This window comes from Pseudophryne corroboree, chromosome 2 (assembly GCF_028390025.1).
Source record: "Pseudophryne corroboree isolate aPseCor3 chromosome 2, aPseCor3.hap2, whole genome shotgun sequence".
In the NCBI taxonomy this organism is placed as follows: domain Eukaryota; kingdom Metazoa; phylum Chordata; class Amphibia; order Anura; family Myobatrachidae; genus Pseudophryne; species Pseudophryne corroboree.
In genome coordinates, this window is record NC_086445.1 from 1,022,977,982 (window position 1) to 1,022,994,190 (window position 16,209).

Sequence of the window (16,209 nt, forward strand, 5' to 3'; positions counted from 1 at the left end):
GGGAGACATTGAGGACCATGGTGTAACGGGTGTCCACGCCCACCCACATGGCACTGGCCACACCCACACAGCATGAGTCACACCCAGACAGCACTAACCACACCCACATAGTGCTGGCCACACCCCCACACATCACTGGCCACACCCACACATCACTGGCCACAGCTCCCTCACATCTCACACCAGATCTTTAATCATTTTCAGTCTCGGTCCTATGTGCCTCTTATTCCGTCCCTGATAAACAGAATTTATTGTAATTGCACCTTCCCCAATATTTTTGGGCAGACTATGTACAATTTCTATACTTTCTGCCTCGAACAGAAAAACACAACTGAATTTTGTGATGGTAAAAAATGAAAATAAAAAGAGTCATCTCTAAAGTCAGCTCATTTATTTACATTACACGTACTGTACATAACCTGATATCACAGAGATATTATTGCAATCTATGATTACAGTCAGTATTTACAAAGGTCATATATGGCCAATGGCGTTTAAAAAGTCCACAAAGTAATACAAATGTATGGAGGGAAGAGTGTCTGCAAATAAAAACGACAAAATATAAACTCCCTACACTTCTACATGTAAACACAGAAGTGCTGATTTACTAACATTTCATTTGGGTGGAAAGTCATACAGCAACCAATGAGATACCTTCTTTGATCTTCTAGCTTGCACTAGACACCCAAAAGCAGATTCCTGATAGGCTGCTGTGGTTCAGTACAATTTTAGCACCAATATGCGGCATTCATGAATGAGCCCTGGTAATTATTTGCAGTACGAGACATCATCTTGTTCTACAGACAAATGATATAACTTCTACAGTAGTTGCAGATTCCGCACGTGCAGTTTTTCCATAGAACGCACTAATGCTTGTTTGCAGTCATGTAGAATGAAAAAAAGTAACTCATTCGTTCACTGGAGTGGTCATAGGTGAGTGTTTGTCTAAGTCATGGGTCTTCAACCTGTGGCCCTCCAGCTGTTGTAGAACTACACAGACCAGCATGCCCTGCTCAGTTTTAGCATGCCGTAATAGCAAAACTGTGGCAGGGCATGCTGGGATGTGCAGTTTCACAGCAGCTGGAGGGCCGCAGGTTGAAGACCCATGGACTAAGTGATGGTATTTTGAAGGTTACAGTATTTGAACAGACTCTGGTACCTTTTTAGTTAAATCTATAAAGCTACATTGGCCAAAAACAACTGTGGGTGGCGAAAATGCCAGGGTTCCGAAGATCTTTGCACTGAATCACTGCAAAATCAGATTGATTTTGCCTTAAAAAAAATTTTTTTTTAAATCAGTGCTTTAAATCTTACGGTTAAGTTGAACAAACAGCACTTTCTGCAACTCGTGGGCTATTATAATTTGGCAACAGGTCTTTTTATACTAATAGAATGCTGCTCTACCTGCCTCCACCTTCTCTTTTCTATTAAATGCCACCAGTGATCAAACTTCTAGGTTGCGCTGTGAAACAGTCACTGAGCAGGGAACATCTCAGTCATCGGTCTACTGTAGAAAAGGTTTACTTTAAACGTGTATTTGTTGGGTCTGCTTTTATCAACGGCTTGAGGCCCAGTTGCTTAAAGCATCAGTAATCATCAGGCTCCAATCCTGCAAGGGCCCCAATTACAGTTCGTCATAAGTGTCATTTTTTAGAATGTTTCCGCTCTAATGAGAAGCAGCTGCGGTATTTTACTGGCCTCTTCGTTATGGGTAAACTTGCAGTGCCGGAACTTCTATCCATTCCCTGGACTTGTTCATGTCTAAGCCTGGCTCCGCGGTGATGCCTGGCCATAGCAGCTGTCTAGACTCCCGGTGTGCCGTCCTCGTCAGGACAAATATTTTCATGACGCAGAACATTATCACAGTTCCGTAGCGTTGCCTCTGGATGTTTCTCATCGCAGGTTCTGCGGCTAAATGACCATGCTCCTGCCGCTTCTGGAACTGGCCCGGTCCTGGGGAAGAAGAATTGGGATTTATGATGAATATTCAGAAACAACAAATAATAACATGTATTGTTATTAAAAGCTGGACAGCACAAATGTCACAAACAGAACACATTGTACGTGGCACAAATATAACATTTCTGGAAACATGTATTATAGACAAAACCAGGCCATGATAAAAGGATAGATACATGCCTTCAAAAATACCTTTAAGTTGATGAAAAATACCTACCAGCCCCTTACCTACATTGTGGGGGGGGGAGGTCCCACCTCTTTGGGGTCACTTTTGGCTGCGCATTGGGGGTTACTTATCAGATTATCATTAAAACTTAACGGGTTGCCGACAACTGAAATAAAATCGAATCAATCAGTAGCTCCCTAATACCCAGTATTTGAGGAATATTATGAAATAAATATTTTATACTTTTATATACACATGTATATGTACAGAGATCATCAGACGCAGAATCAGCCCCTAGGTGCCTCCCGGTCTAGAAGTCTGCTGCTATTGCCTTTATTAATACAGATGCCAGAGTAGAGCTGTATAATAGCTTATTGTACTTTACTATATTCCTCCGCCTGTTGTATTATAGTCACATGGGGGCCTTCAGACTACTTGGCTTAGTAAAAGTTGCACGAGGGCACACGCAAGCCAACATTTGAAATCATTCTTTTTTGCGCTTCCTCACAGTGGCGTAACTCCGGGAGGCAATGGAGGCATAGGCCTCCGGGTGCCAGCTGTCAGAAGGGCACAGATAAATCAATCTATAACCTATGTCTGTGCTCTGCTAATCACTGCAGCAGCACAAGCCAAGGATATAGATGGACCTATCCGTGGGATCCAGAGAGCTATTGTTGCCTGCTGGCGGCTGGTTGGTAAAAAAAAAGTTTAAAAGTTGATTTTTATTTATTTTTTGACACCGAGAAGCCACAACGCAAAGAGGAGCAGATGCCCAGAAGACACAGATGCATGTAATTGTCTGTGAGCTGCAGTTGGAGGGATGCGGGGGCTTGTGATGAAGAGACAGGAGGGGGGAGATGGCTGAAGAGACAGAAGGAGGGAGATGGCTGGAGACGCAGAAGGGGGGAGCTGGCTGGAGCTGGAGACGCAGAAGGGGGAAGCTGGCTGGAGCTGGAGACACAGAAGGGGGAAGCTGGCTGGAGCTGGAGACACAGAAGGGACTGGAGCTACAGAAGGGGGCTGGAATGAAGCCGCCGAGTCTCTGGGGGCTGGAAGGACAGAATGGGGCTTGCTGGAAAGACAGAGACACAAGAGGGGGAGAGACTGAAGGTATATAGGGGGGGGCGGGGAGTAGTGGCTGGAGATTATCCACGACTTGCAGGAAAACTGGCACATTACTACCTCCTTTCCCCCTCGCAGCTGTGCTACCTGGGCCAATGGGGGGAGGGGGTCACACCGTCAATTTTGCATCAAGTCACCTGGTATGAACTTACACCCCTGCTTCCACCATATATTTATAGTATACAAAAGTTGTTAAAGTTGTCTGTAACTTATTAAGCTCCAAGGGGGTTATTCAGAGTTCTTAGCAAGCTAAAAAAGCTAGCAATTGGGCAAAGCCATGTTGCACTGCAGGTGGGGCAGATGTAACATGTGCAGAGAGAGTTAGATTTGGGTGGGGTGTGTTCAAACTGAAATCTAAATTGCAGTGTAAAAATAAAGCAGCCAGTATTTACCCTGCCCAGAAACAATATAACCCACCCAAATCTAACTCTCTCTGCACATGTTACATCTGCCCCACCTCCAGTGCAACATGGTTTTGCCTAATTGCTAACTTTTTTGGTTTGCTAACAACTCTGAATAGCCCCCCAAACATTTATTTTCTCTTTTTTTTTTTTACAAGGACTTCTGACCCTCATCTCTGAATGTGTCTGGCCTCTCTTTTAGGGGTCTATTCATGCAGCAGAGAAAAGCCCTGTTTTGCGGTAAACAGGGCTTTTCTCTGCTTACCGCAATTCACAGAGCGGGTTACCGTGGAGAAGTCCCTGACTTCCCCAGCGGCACCCCCGCTCTGTGGCTGAATCGCATCACCATACGTTTGTATGGTGACTGCAATCTATGTAGGAACGGAAAGCCCAGCTTTCCGTTACCCTTCGCAAAACCCCATCGCCATCTCAGACAGGCGATGGGGAGGCTTGTACAGGAGAAGAGCAGTGAAGACGTCCGTCTCCTGCCTTCTCCCCGCCCCCTTCCGTGACAAGGGCCAATCAGAGGAGCCCAGGGCATATACATTTGCATATGCCGGGTCACCTCCTCCTTGCTGCCCTTGCCCGCCGCTGGAGGTCTCGTTTCCCCGGCGCATGCGCAGATGACACCTGGAGGCGGGGAGGGGGGGGGGGGGGACACTGCGCATGTGCAGAAGATCCCAGCCGCGGTATGAAGAGAGAAGACTGGGGAAGCCGGGATCGCGGAACAGCCGGATACCGCATCGCATCAGGGAACTGGTAAGTATTAATGAATTGCGTTAAAAATCTGAAAAAAACCCTGAAATAAGAATGCGATGTTTAGTGATAAGTTAAACATAAACATCGCATTCTTACATGAATAGACCCCTTAATATTTAACTTAAGCTTGAGGCAATAGTCAAGATGACATACAACAGTCGCAGAGTGCTGGCCATTGGCAGTGTCTTGCTAACTCACCGACGGCCTCCCAGCAGACCCTTGCCGCTTTTTGTTCTTTCCTACAGTGATGTCAATAGACTTGTAGCTGGGCGGTCTATCCTCCGGCCACTCATTAGACTGCGGGCGCCTCTCCCTCCTGCCCCTGGCAGGCTGGCTGTCATCGTCCGAACTCAACGAGTTCCGTTCATACGGCGGAGAGTGACTCCGCCGCCGCGTGTAGCGTTCTGGGCTTCCTCTTCTCCTGGACCGCTGCTCTCTCTCAGGAGAACGTCTTCTGCCAGAGAAACGATCGCGATAGTCATCGTAAGCAAAATCCCCGCTGGGACTGCCTCGTTCATGCCTGCGAGGTGGGGAGAGATCTCTTCTTGAGCGGCCATCACTTGGCAGGTCCCTCCTGTATCCATGAGGTCTGTCGCCTCTCGGCCGGTCTCTCCAATCACTGTCAGTGGAGTAGGAGTCTTCCAGCGACCTATTCCTCCGTCTGTCTCTGTCACTCTCCAGCGGGTCCCATGAGTTCTGTCTTCGGTGTTGGGAGGAGTTGCTACTCCTGTGAGAGTTGACGACGTGCTCTACAATGGGCGGAAGCTGGATGACTCTACGCTCTACCACCCCAGTCTCGCCCAGGGAAGACAACAAGCTGGGGTGGTGGCTGGCTGCGCTACGGTGAGGGCCCCGTGCCAGTGGCTGCGTTGTGTTCAGGTTTTTAATTTCGGTCTCCAGAAAATCAAGCACTTTGTTGTTGCTTTGCGGGTAGCTCGGCTGCCTGACCATCGGCTGGCTGTTCTGCAATGAGAAGTCTGTAAAACAAAAGGGCCAGACAATAGAGTAAAACCAACGTGCTGCTACAAGACATCTTTTTTTAGAAAGACAGCAAAATAAACTGAAAAACATCATAAGATGTTGGTGGATGCATGGTCATACATGCGGAAGGGAAAAGCAGGTGATTGGTACGGTTTTACTTTTAGTGACTGGGAAAGCCATGATAAAAAGGGGAGATGTGTCAAGCCTTGGAGTGAGATAAAGAGGAACCGTTGCCCAAAGCAAACAGACTCCAACTGTCACTTCACAGCCTGCTAGATATATGACACTCTCTCTCTCTCCAAGGCTTGAGATGTCTCCTCCTAAGTTTCTTAGGCCTCGTACCAACCACATGCATTTTATTTACAACTGTTCCATTTTTGCATTAACCAAATATAAAAGCATCGGGGAACCTACAGGTAGTACTAAAACGCTGCTAAAATGTTTTGTAGTGTTAAAAATTCAAGTAAAATAGCAGTGGCTATGCGGCCTCATCGTGATCAGTAACATGTAATCCAGTGATCGCAGTATATAACAGAGATCATTTTCAAAGTCCAAAATAGCTAGCCACACAGAAATGTTTTCCATACTGGCCTCTAGTGATTGGGTGGCCAGTCAAAGGTCATCCCTGGGTGGGGTGGCAGTGCGCTGGGGTGTGATTTAAAAAAAAAAAAAAAAGCTATATTAGGACAAGGCTCAATTTCCACAAGAGCTTGCATCTAGTCAAACAACAATCTTCACACACGAAAAAGGGGATGTAATAAAAATAGTCCCTCATTCTCATTTATTTAAGCCAAATAAGGTTAAACCAAGCAACATTTTAGGTTTAGTATTGTGCTATAAAGTATGACGGATCTATGTTTTACGGTGTATTACGGTCTGGCTGTGCGGCGACACAATACACTTGTTTTTGTATATTAATGCATATAAATATACATTTTTCAATCAAAATCTATTAGTATTAACAGTAGTCAAGATATTATGGTCACTGTGGTATCTATGGAGATGCACTATTCATGGTATTGCTGGAGCAGTGCAATCTGTTGCAATGTCATGAATAAAGTGTACATAGCACCTCTACAGGCTGTAACTAGGTACTGCAGATACCTATAAAAAAAAATACTTGAGCACCACAGTTATGAAGTGCATGAGATGTAGCGGTCGCAGACACTGCAGTTCCCACCTCTCTGAAGTAACGGGTTGAGTTGATAGGAGGAGTGCTGAGAATTCCGGTCAGCTCCAGCGTAAAAAGGTTTCTCCACCATCCAGGGAACAAGACCTTGCATCTGCTTCATGTATCGGTGGCGGGCAATGGCTGCAAGATAAACGTGACACATAGACGATGGGAGGAAGGCATAGCATTGGTCATGTAATTAGTGTAGCACGATACAGAACAGCATGTATAACTATGCATATGTATAACTATGCCTATGTATCTACAAATGTCACAGCAAAGATGGCCGCCCGAGATTCTATTGCATGTCCAGACGCAGTTCCACAGGCAACAATAAATCTGGCACCACCTCATTAGGCACATTACTCCTATATGATAGCTACACTGCTTATCTTCTGGTAAGACACGTCTTCAAATTGATGACAGTTATTAAGGTTTAACAGTACATTTGCACCTGTAATTTTTAATTATGTCCAAAGCATACATAGTAAATACTACCGCACATTACACTGGTTGTAAGCAATCATTCTGACTGTAAATGCATTTGGCCCGGGTCACTCCTCCTGTCTGGCCTGTTCCCACTTCCACCCATCCTCAATGCCGCTGCCTGACGTCTTTCCCTCTCTCCACACTGCCTCCGCTCTCTGCCAGTTGCTACCCGTCTTCTGCAGGATCCAGTTCAAACTCCTCACCTATACAGCCCTCAACCACTTCTCTTCCCCCCTCACATCTCCAACCTCTTCTTCATCCTGTCTCCAAGACCTTTCCCAAGTTGCTCCCCAACTTTGGAACACTCACTGAAAGGCTTATCTTTGCATCTACCAGGCCATTCTGCTAACTCATTTCCTAATGCCCGCTCTCACCAGGTCACCAGCTCTGTGTCACCGTCTTGTGTGTCTGCCCCTCTCCTCTACATAGACAGGGCTGCCTTCACTCTTTTCTGGTCTACACCTATCCCACCCTGTCCACCTGCACAAATATGTCAGACACGCTCTGTGAGAGAGCGGCAAGGGAACGTTCACGATGGTAGCACGTGGCAGGCATAACATCACTCCTTACGGTGCGCAGTAAAGTGCACCATGTTGGCCCTCCTGTAATTATCTGTGATTTGCGCAGCCGCACATTGCGGATAATTTCACCCCTATGTCTCCTTGTATCATGCTGGTATGCTCAGCGATTGTCACCATCTCCCTTCTGAACTTTGCTGCCGTTTATTTATTTTGTCCTTTGTTAAGTTACATTTCTACTCATCTTCATGGAGTCATGGGGACTTGTGTCGCCATATAAGTAATTGCAATAATAATCACTGAGCTTTGTGTACACAATAACTTTAACATTACAGGAAGGGTGATGTACAGATATGACATAAGGGTGTCCTTGTGAAATCTCATGTAAGTGCGTATACTACCTTAGCAATTATACGCAGAGACGGGCGTGTGCATGGCGGTGCCATGTCAAAGAGCTTTAATGTATTTGCAATGACCGACCCTTCCAACTAGGCTGTATTTCCAAATGATCTCATCCACAGTCTCTAGTGTGTCCACTCTTCTAACTTTTTTTAAACAAGCTCGCCAGGATGGAGTCAAATGCCCCAGCAGAGATGAACGAGACCGGGGGTCACTCTTACCTTCCTCCGGGCAGCAGCATTTGGCCGGGCAACATGGGCACTGGACGTAGCAGCAGCAACATTGGGGACAGCACTGGCAGCAACAGATCCCAAAGAGCATTATTAGCAATAGCCCCCCCAGAACAATGAGCAGCACGGTAAGCCAATCTGCGGAACAAAAACAGAGATTAAACCCAGTTGCCATAGACTCCACATCACTTGCACACAGCCAGAGATCTCTGCATCACTCCTGTCTGACGTCACTCAACGTTAAGGGGAAGATTTATCAAAGTTTGGAGAGAGATAAAATACCAGCCAATCAGCTCCTAACTGCCATGTCGGAGGCAGTGTTTGAAAAATAAGAGTTAGGAGCTGATTGGTTGGTACCTTATCTCTCTCCAAGCTTTGATAAATATCTCCCTACACCACTTCCTGGTCTCTTCTCTCCAACTGCCACTTCCTTGTTTCAACTTCTTCCCATTCTCTTCTCTCCAACTGCCACTTCTTTGCTTCAAGCAGGCAGCAAGGTTGTCAAGACTCCTCCTCCAAGAACTTCCCATTCAAGTAAAAGGGAAACTTATGGGGGAAGGGTCCCAACACCACCACTGTACATAAGTAATAAGTACAGCATCGATAGACCAGCGGGACCTAGAATGCTGGGCACCATGTAAGCAGAATCATGCAGAATTAACTGAACTACAAAGAAAACTATAATTTCAGTTGTTACCTTTGAACAGGCTGGCGTATGGATTAGCATTACTGCTTCATAGCCCTGAGGTCAAGAGTTCAATTCCTGACCAAGGTACTATCTGTGTGGAGTTTGTATGCTTTTGCCATGTTTGTGTGGGTTTCATCCGGGTGCTCTGGTTTCCTCCCATAAGCCAAAACACATAATGGTAGGTAAATTAGCTGCTGTCAAGAAACTAACCCTAGTGTGAATGTGCGTCCATGTGATAGAAAACATTGGGGTAGGTGTATGAAGCAGAGTGGAGAAGTTGCCCATGGCAACCAATCAGCTGCTACCTATAATTGTATAGAATGTGCTTGCTAAATGTTAATTCAAAGCTGATTAGTTACCATGGGCAACTTCTCCAATGGCTCGCTCACTTCTCCACTCTTTTCACTGCTACGTACATCTCCCTCAGAGTGTAAGCTCCAATGGGGCAGGGACTAATGGGAATATTCCCTGTAGAGCGTTGTGGAATATGTGCGCCATAAATAATTGTAATAATATTGTCTTGTTCTTTTGTTTTGTTTTTTTAGTTTTCTTCAGTTCTGAAAAAGGTTACGAGCGATTCTCTCAGACAAACTACAAAGACAGGAAATCGTGACAATACAGGAATGGAATAATGTGGCCAATGACCTGGTAAGAGGTAAAGTAAGTAACTTACGCAGCACAATCAGCTTGATTTCCTTGTCGGGATCCCCGGACGTGTCTCCCTGAGCCTCCACAGTGCAGTAATAGACACCGTGATCCCACCACATGACTTCACTGATGACCAAGTCGGCTTCTGAAGACATAAGGGGAACAATCACTGGTCATCTATTCATCTCATAAAGCTTTATTACTGCACTCACTCAATAGGCAGAAGACATGGACATGCATTATCCGCCTTACAAGAGCTGCTTCAACAGACCATGGTCACTATGGTGACACCATCGGAGAAAGTGGCCATGAATATAGCGCTACATCTAGCTAAAGATGCTTGATAATGTCCAACTGTTTCCAATTTGACTGAATTTCACGGGTTCGATGGCCACAATCCTGTTCATGCCACAACTACAAATTAACCCCGACTTCACTTGGGGGTTTGAGGTTCACCAATTGCATCCAACATTAACCTATCATAAATCACATTAAAATTAGTTTATGTGACAGGACGGTCCCGTACGAAAGCACTCGCCGCTTTCGCGTCCCGTCTCCTGCGCACAGATTGGAAGGTCAAGTCACACGAGGCCTGACCACATAGGGGATTCCCGCTTACCGTCAGTAACCGCCTGTTACTGACTCCACCCACTGCGTTGTGGGCGGGTTTTTGCTGCCACCACCAAACTCCTAACCTGCCGTGGCGTTTGGAACCACGGTTCTGCTCTGTATGTGCCGACGCACTGCCTTACCACACCTGTGTGGTGGTGACGAATCCCCACTAGCCACTTGCTAGGCCTCTACCGGTAGCTGGCGGAAGGCAGAACTTGGAGACGTTAGGTGCTTCCCTGGACAGCGGGAGGACGGGGCTATGTTTGGCATAACCCTGTAGGTCACAAGATGAAGCAATCTTCTTGAGGCAATGATGTTTATTTGCTCAATAATAACCTTTAAAAAGGCTCCTCCCTATTGCTAGGGGCAACAGCATACAATCAGATGTTTCAGCAGAATAAAGATGGTACAATACAATCCTATGGGCCAACTGCCCTCCTTTTATCCCACTCCAATACCCATTACCACAGGGGGTAAACCCGCCCTGTGGTGTACAACCAATCAATGTTTACCCATGAGCTGTGCATGCCTTGGTCACATGCACAGCTAACATTGTTCCCTATGGACAGTGGGGAGTGGTCGTTCTCCTTTGACTGTCCCATCCTTGAGGATCAGGATACGCCCCGGTGCCGTTCAGTCTAGGCTGGGGGGAAGTTTTCCCTCCTAAACTGACTTCCAGAAAACTGCCCGGGACCTAGCCCACTGCCTGCAGCCTGGATTTGGGCTGCAGAGCTGGGCAGCCTGGCTCCCCGGTCCAGGTTTCCAGGCCACCACGGGTGATCTCCATGGAGCTCCAAGAAACCACTCAGCTTGTTTCAAAGCTGAGCTTCTTCTCTTTCTCCCAATGCCCCTTTAAAGTGTGAGGCTGGATGGGAAAGCATTCCATTTTTGGGGAAAAGGTCTGGGAGAATCCATCAGCCTGCACAGCCATGGATTCCCCCCTCCTGGGACACACAACCAAGTAAGTGCAATTTACCTTTAAATACATCACATTTAAATACATGTGTTTCCCTTTAAATATACACTGAGTCTGTGCCCTGCACAGACTCTACATACTCAGGCACTGCAGTGCCTTACAACACACTGTACTTTTTATTATATTTAACACAATGTCTTGTTTTTAAATACTGTGCCCAGCGCTGGCTCCCCTAGCCCTGCAGCCTGGCTGCTAGGGCTCTCTCTCTCTCTGTGCTGGAGGTATGGGGCTGGCTTCCCCCATCCTCCAGCCTACCTGCCTGCCACTGGGGTCCAGGGAGCTGGCTCTCCGTCTCCCCAGTGTGGCACTATTTCACTGGCCCCACCGCACGGTGCGGCGCACCCCCCTGAGCCGAAGCCCGGCAGCCCGGGACACTTGTCCCAGCCACCATGGCTCTGAGTCTGTGGCAGCGCTGAGGTGCCGGGAGCGTAGCTCCCGGACCCCAGCGCTCACCAGCCTAATTACAGCCACGCCGCTAGGGAGCCGGCTAGCCCGATCCCCCATGAGCGGCGCTGACTTGTGGCCTCGCCGCAGCGTCCGGCGGGGAGCCGGGCTGCGGCGCACCCCCCTTGCCGCCCAGCAGCCCGGGACGTTCGTCCCGGCTGCCACGGCTGGCCACTAGTGATGGGCTGAGGCGCCGGGAGCAGAGCTCCCGGCCCCCAGCGGCGGCTCTCCCTTCTCCCCGGCGCGCACACAGTTAGTGCGCCCGGGGCTGCACTGACCGCTGCCGGGAGCGGAGCTCCCGGACTCCGGCGGCTCCCCTCTCCCCCGGCGCGCACACACTGCTCAGCGCGCCGGGGGCTGCCCTCACTGCCGTGGTCTCCGCAGAGGTCCGGGACCACGGCACACATTGAAAATACATTTTCAAATCACACGGCGCCTAGCGCCCAATACATTTTAAACCTGGCGCTAAGCGCCCCTTGTCTTTATAATGGCGCCGGGCACTAGGGGTTAACCCCTTCAGTGCCGCAGCGGCCATTTTAAACGTGGCTGGGGCCTCTCCGGCCACACTCCTCCCCCCCCATTCAAGCGGGTCAACCAGGGACCCATGTCCCAACGATTTGGGTCCTGGTCCCGCAGTCCGTTGGGGTGAAGGGGACGCTACCTGGGGGGTGTAGGCTCTGGCCTAGACAGTTCATCCATAGTGTAGTGGGCCTCTCTTCGTGGGTGCACAATGTTCAAATAGTCCACCTGAAGTCCAAGTTCAAGGCTCCACCACAAAAGTCTGTCCAATTTCCCCAAGGTAGGTTGCAGCCACCTAACAGGTAGGTGGTAAGTCACCACGGTGGGGGGCCAGTTGCAAACAAGTGCCACCCAAGGTGTCCCAATTGTGGCATACCCCACCTCCCACAATAGCAATATACTGCTCAACCAGGCCACAGGGTGCTCCTACCCATATGGCTCTTTCTGGCTCGGTACTGCTCCCAGTCCGTGCAGTGGCGCAGTAGTTCGTAACACACAGTCCTGGTCAAGAATGTGCGCCATCAGCACTGGAGCGGGTACCTGAGCCTCCTTCAATGACTGGCATGCCAACTCGCAAGCGGGTGCAAAGTCCACTGACTTGGGAATGCCCTTCCTAGCCATCTCTGTCAAGGGGTTCAATACAGGACTAAAGTCAATGACAACATGTCCGTAGGGCCTTACAGGTTCTAAGGTCAGTGCCGGTCTGGGTGATGTGGGTCGGGGACAGCCTCTGGTTGCCTCCACCCCCTCTGGTTTGGGCCTACCCCTGTCTCCTCCCACATGGTTCCCCAGGCACTGCACCTCCGTCATACCTATCTGGCAACTGTCTGCCCTAACTGTCAGACCTGCCCTCCAATCCTCTTCTGTCGACCTATGACTCGGGAAACCTACCCTGTCACCTAGGCCTACTCTTCCCTCCTCGTCCGCTACCTGTGCCACAGTGATGGCGGCCAGACCACCAGCCTCTGGATCCTGTGTGGCATCCACTACAGGGAGGCTGCGTGTCTTCCCCGATCTACTGAGCACAGGCAAGGGACCTGCTATGTCCACAGTAACTTGCTGCAAGGGTTCTCCTATGGGCAGAGGCCCAGAGACAACACAACCGCTGGAGTGCCCCAGCTGCCAACACATGGCACCAGCCTTACAGTTGGTCTGGGCATCATCCGACATTCCAGACCAGGGTAAGCACTGTGTCAGGCACTTCAGGGTACGGTCTATCTCAGGGTTACTGTCCAAAGGGGTTTCGCTGGCAACCGACACCGGTTGCGCAGGAAAGTTCCCTGGGGGGACCAGTTGGACACATTCCCTATCTGGTCTATCCCCTCCCACTTTCCTGGCTACCCTGTACCTTAACCCTTCCCGCCAGGTCAAACTTCCCGCCCCAACCCTGTCAAAGCCGCTGCCAGAGTGGCGCCTCATGCCTTTCGGGGATGGGTCAGAGAGTTGAGCCTCCCTAAACTCCTGCCTGTGGCCCTCAATCTCTCCTAAATTGGGACACTCTACAGGGGGATCTAGGTGGGGACTACTAGGGTCAGTCTGGTAGGGGTCAGTCATGGAAAAGTCAGTGTGGTTTCTCATACTCACCGCCGGAGTTGGCAAACCACTGGGGTCAGGAGCATCAGTGGGCACCCCCACAGGATCAAACGAGCTGGAACCGACATCCTCTGCGTTGCTAGGGGACGTAGGCATACCAGAGGCAAAAGGCATGCGGGGTCGATGTACTGATCTAGCCGCTGTAATCTTTTCCTCTGGGCAGGTTGATGCTGTGGTTGGCTGTGCTGGCAGTTGTCTAGCAGCTGTAGTCTTTTCCTCTGGGCTGGGCTGTGCTGGAGTAGCTGATGTCAATGGTGGTTTTGGAACTTGACTCCGGGGAATGGCGCCAGCAAACGTGGTGACGATCCCACCACCCAGGTCATTTCCTAGGACCACATCAGTTGGGAGACCATCCATGACGGCAACTTCTCGCAACTCTGGTCCAGCTCCCCAGTCCAGGTAGACTCTTGCCATGGGAACCGCTTTCTCCATTCCATCTGCCAGGGTGACCTTGGCAGTGCGACCCTGCAATACTGCAGCAGGATCTATAAGGTGGGGGCTCACAACAGTGATTGAGGCCCCAGAGTCTCTTAGGCCTTCTCCCTGCAGGGATCCCACGTGGACCGGCTGCAGGTGCCTCCACATATTGTGTAGGGGCTGTTTGGCCATGCAGGTGACTCTCTCCGCAGAGTGCACCTGTCTCTCGCCACACTCCATCGGACTGACTGGAGGGGGAACAGTCTCTGTAGGCTCATCTCCTCTCGTCAAACAAGCGAGCCGGGCTCCAGCACTCGGATTTGGGGCACGAGTCTGGGGTGCTTGGGATGCAGGACAGTTCATCCTCAGATGTCCGATTTTCCCACAGCCGTAGCACTTCTTCTCCAGTCGTGGCACCGATGATCTCTGATCAGTTGCAGGGACGCTGCGGTGCGGTTGCTGGCCAAGAGCACCCGGGTTGGAAGATGCTTGTCTTTGGGGGTGATGAGTTGAAGAGGGGTGTCCCCTTGGTGGTACAGTCTTTTGGAGCTGGCTGCTGGCTGGGCGCTTCTGGCCCTGTGGCCGAATTGCCACATACTTGTCTGCTAACTGGGCAGCCATCTTTAAGCTGGGTGGCTCCCGATCTAGCACCCACTCCTTCACTTCTGGGGCGCACCTGCGGTAGAACTGCTCCCTGCAGATCAGGTCAATCAGTGCGTCCCATGTTGTGGCTTCCGAATCCTTCACCGACTTCACCACGTACTGCCGCAGCTGGTTGGCGAACTGCTCATGGGTGCTGCTAGGATTCTTGGGCAAGTCTCTGAACTTCTTCCTGTAAGACTCTGGAGTGATGAAGAATCGCTGGAGGAGGGCCTTCGCAACTTCGTCGTAATCCCCGCAGTCCTCCGTGGCCACTCCTCGATAGGCCTCCAATGCCTCTCCATGCAGAGTGGGCACAAGGTGTCTCACCCACTCTGACTTGGGTAGATCGTGTAGTTTACAAGTCCTTTCAAAAACTTGCAAATGTCCATCAATGATCCCATCACTGCCACCAATTTCTGTGACAGGACGGTCCCGTACGAAAGCACTCGCCGCTTTCGCGTCCCGTCTCCTGCGCACAGATTGGAAGGTCAAGTCACTTGAGGCCTGACCACATAGGGGATTCCCGCTTACCGTCAGTAACCGCCTGTTACTGACTCCACCCACTGCGTTGTGGGCGGGTTTTTGCTGCCACCACCAAACTCCTAACCTGCCGTGGCGTTTGGAACCACGGTTCTGCTCTGTATGTGCCGACGCACTGCCTTACCACACCTGTGTGGTGGTGACGAATCCCCACTAGCCACTTGCTAGGCCTCTACCGGTAGCTGGCGGAAGGCGGAACTTGGAGACGTTAGGTGCTTCCCTGGACAGCCGGAGGACGGGGCTATGTTTGGCACAACCCTGTAGGTCACAAGATGAAGCAATCTTCTTGAGGCAATGATGTTTATTTGCTCAATAATAACCTTTAAAAAGGCTCCTCCCTATTGCTAGGGGCAACAGCATACAATCAGATGTTTCAGCAGAATAAAGATGGTACAATACAATCCTATGGGCCAACTGCCCTCCTTTTATCCCACTCCAATACCCATTACCACAGGGGGTAAGCCTGCCCTGTGGTGTACAACCAATCAATGTTTACCTATGAGCTGTGCATGCCTTGGTCACATGCACAGCTAGCACCCCCCTTGCCGCCCAGCAGCCCGGGACGTTCGTCCCGGCTGCCGCGGCTGGCCACCTGTGATGGGCTGAGGCGCCGGGAGCAGAGCTCCCGGCCCCCAGCGGCGGCTCTCCCTTCTCCCCGGCGCGCACACAGTTAGTGCGCCCGGGGCTGCACTGACCGCTGCCGGGAGCGGAGCTCCCGGACTCCGGCGGTCGGCGGCTCCCCTCTCCCCCGGCGCGCACACACTGCTCAGCGCGCCGGGGGCTGCCCTCACTGCCGTGGTCTCCGGAGAGGTCCGGGACCACGGCACACATTGAAAATACATTTTTAAATCACACGGCGCCTAGCGCCCAATACATTTTAAACCTGGCGCCAAGCGCCCATTGTCTTTATAATGGCGCCGGGCACTAGGGGTTAA

General features: G+C 50.3%; 1 protein-coding gene across 3 annotated transcripts in view; it reads right to left on the reverse strand.

Annotated features, from left to right (window-relative positions):
• Nucleotides 1-376: 376 nt before the first annotated feature.
• Nucleotides 377-16,209, reverse strand: part of ILDR1 (immunoglobulin like domain containing receptor 1) — a 107,869-nt gene continuing 92,036 nt past the window's right edge. For all 3 annotated transcript variants that reach the window (XM_063956723.1, XM_063956724.1, XM_063956722.1), the window contains exons 4-8: nucleotides 9,557-9,676; nucleotides 8,187-8,333; nucleotides 6,569-6,700; nucleotides 4,606-5,384; nucleotides 377-1,953 (exon numbers count right to left, since the gene is read on the reverse strand). In XM_063956723.1, the coding sequence (XP_063812793.1) occupies nucleotides 1,912-1,953; nucleotides 4,606-5,384; nucleotides 6,569-6,700; nucleotides 8,187-8,333; nucleotides 9,557-9,676 (1,220 nt within the window). In that variant the 3' untranslated portion in view covers nucleotides 377-1,911. The remainder of the gene's footprint in view (nucleotides 1,954-4,605; nucleotides 5,385-6,568; nucleotides 6,701-8,186; nucleotides 8,334-9,556; nucleotides 9,677-16,209) is intronic.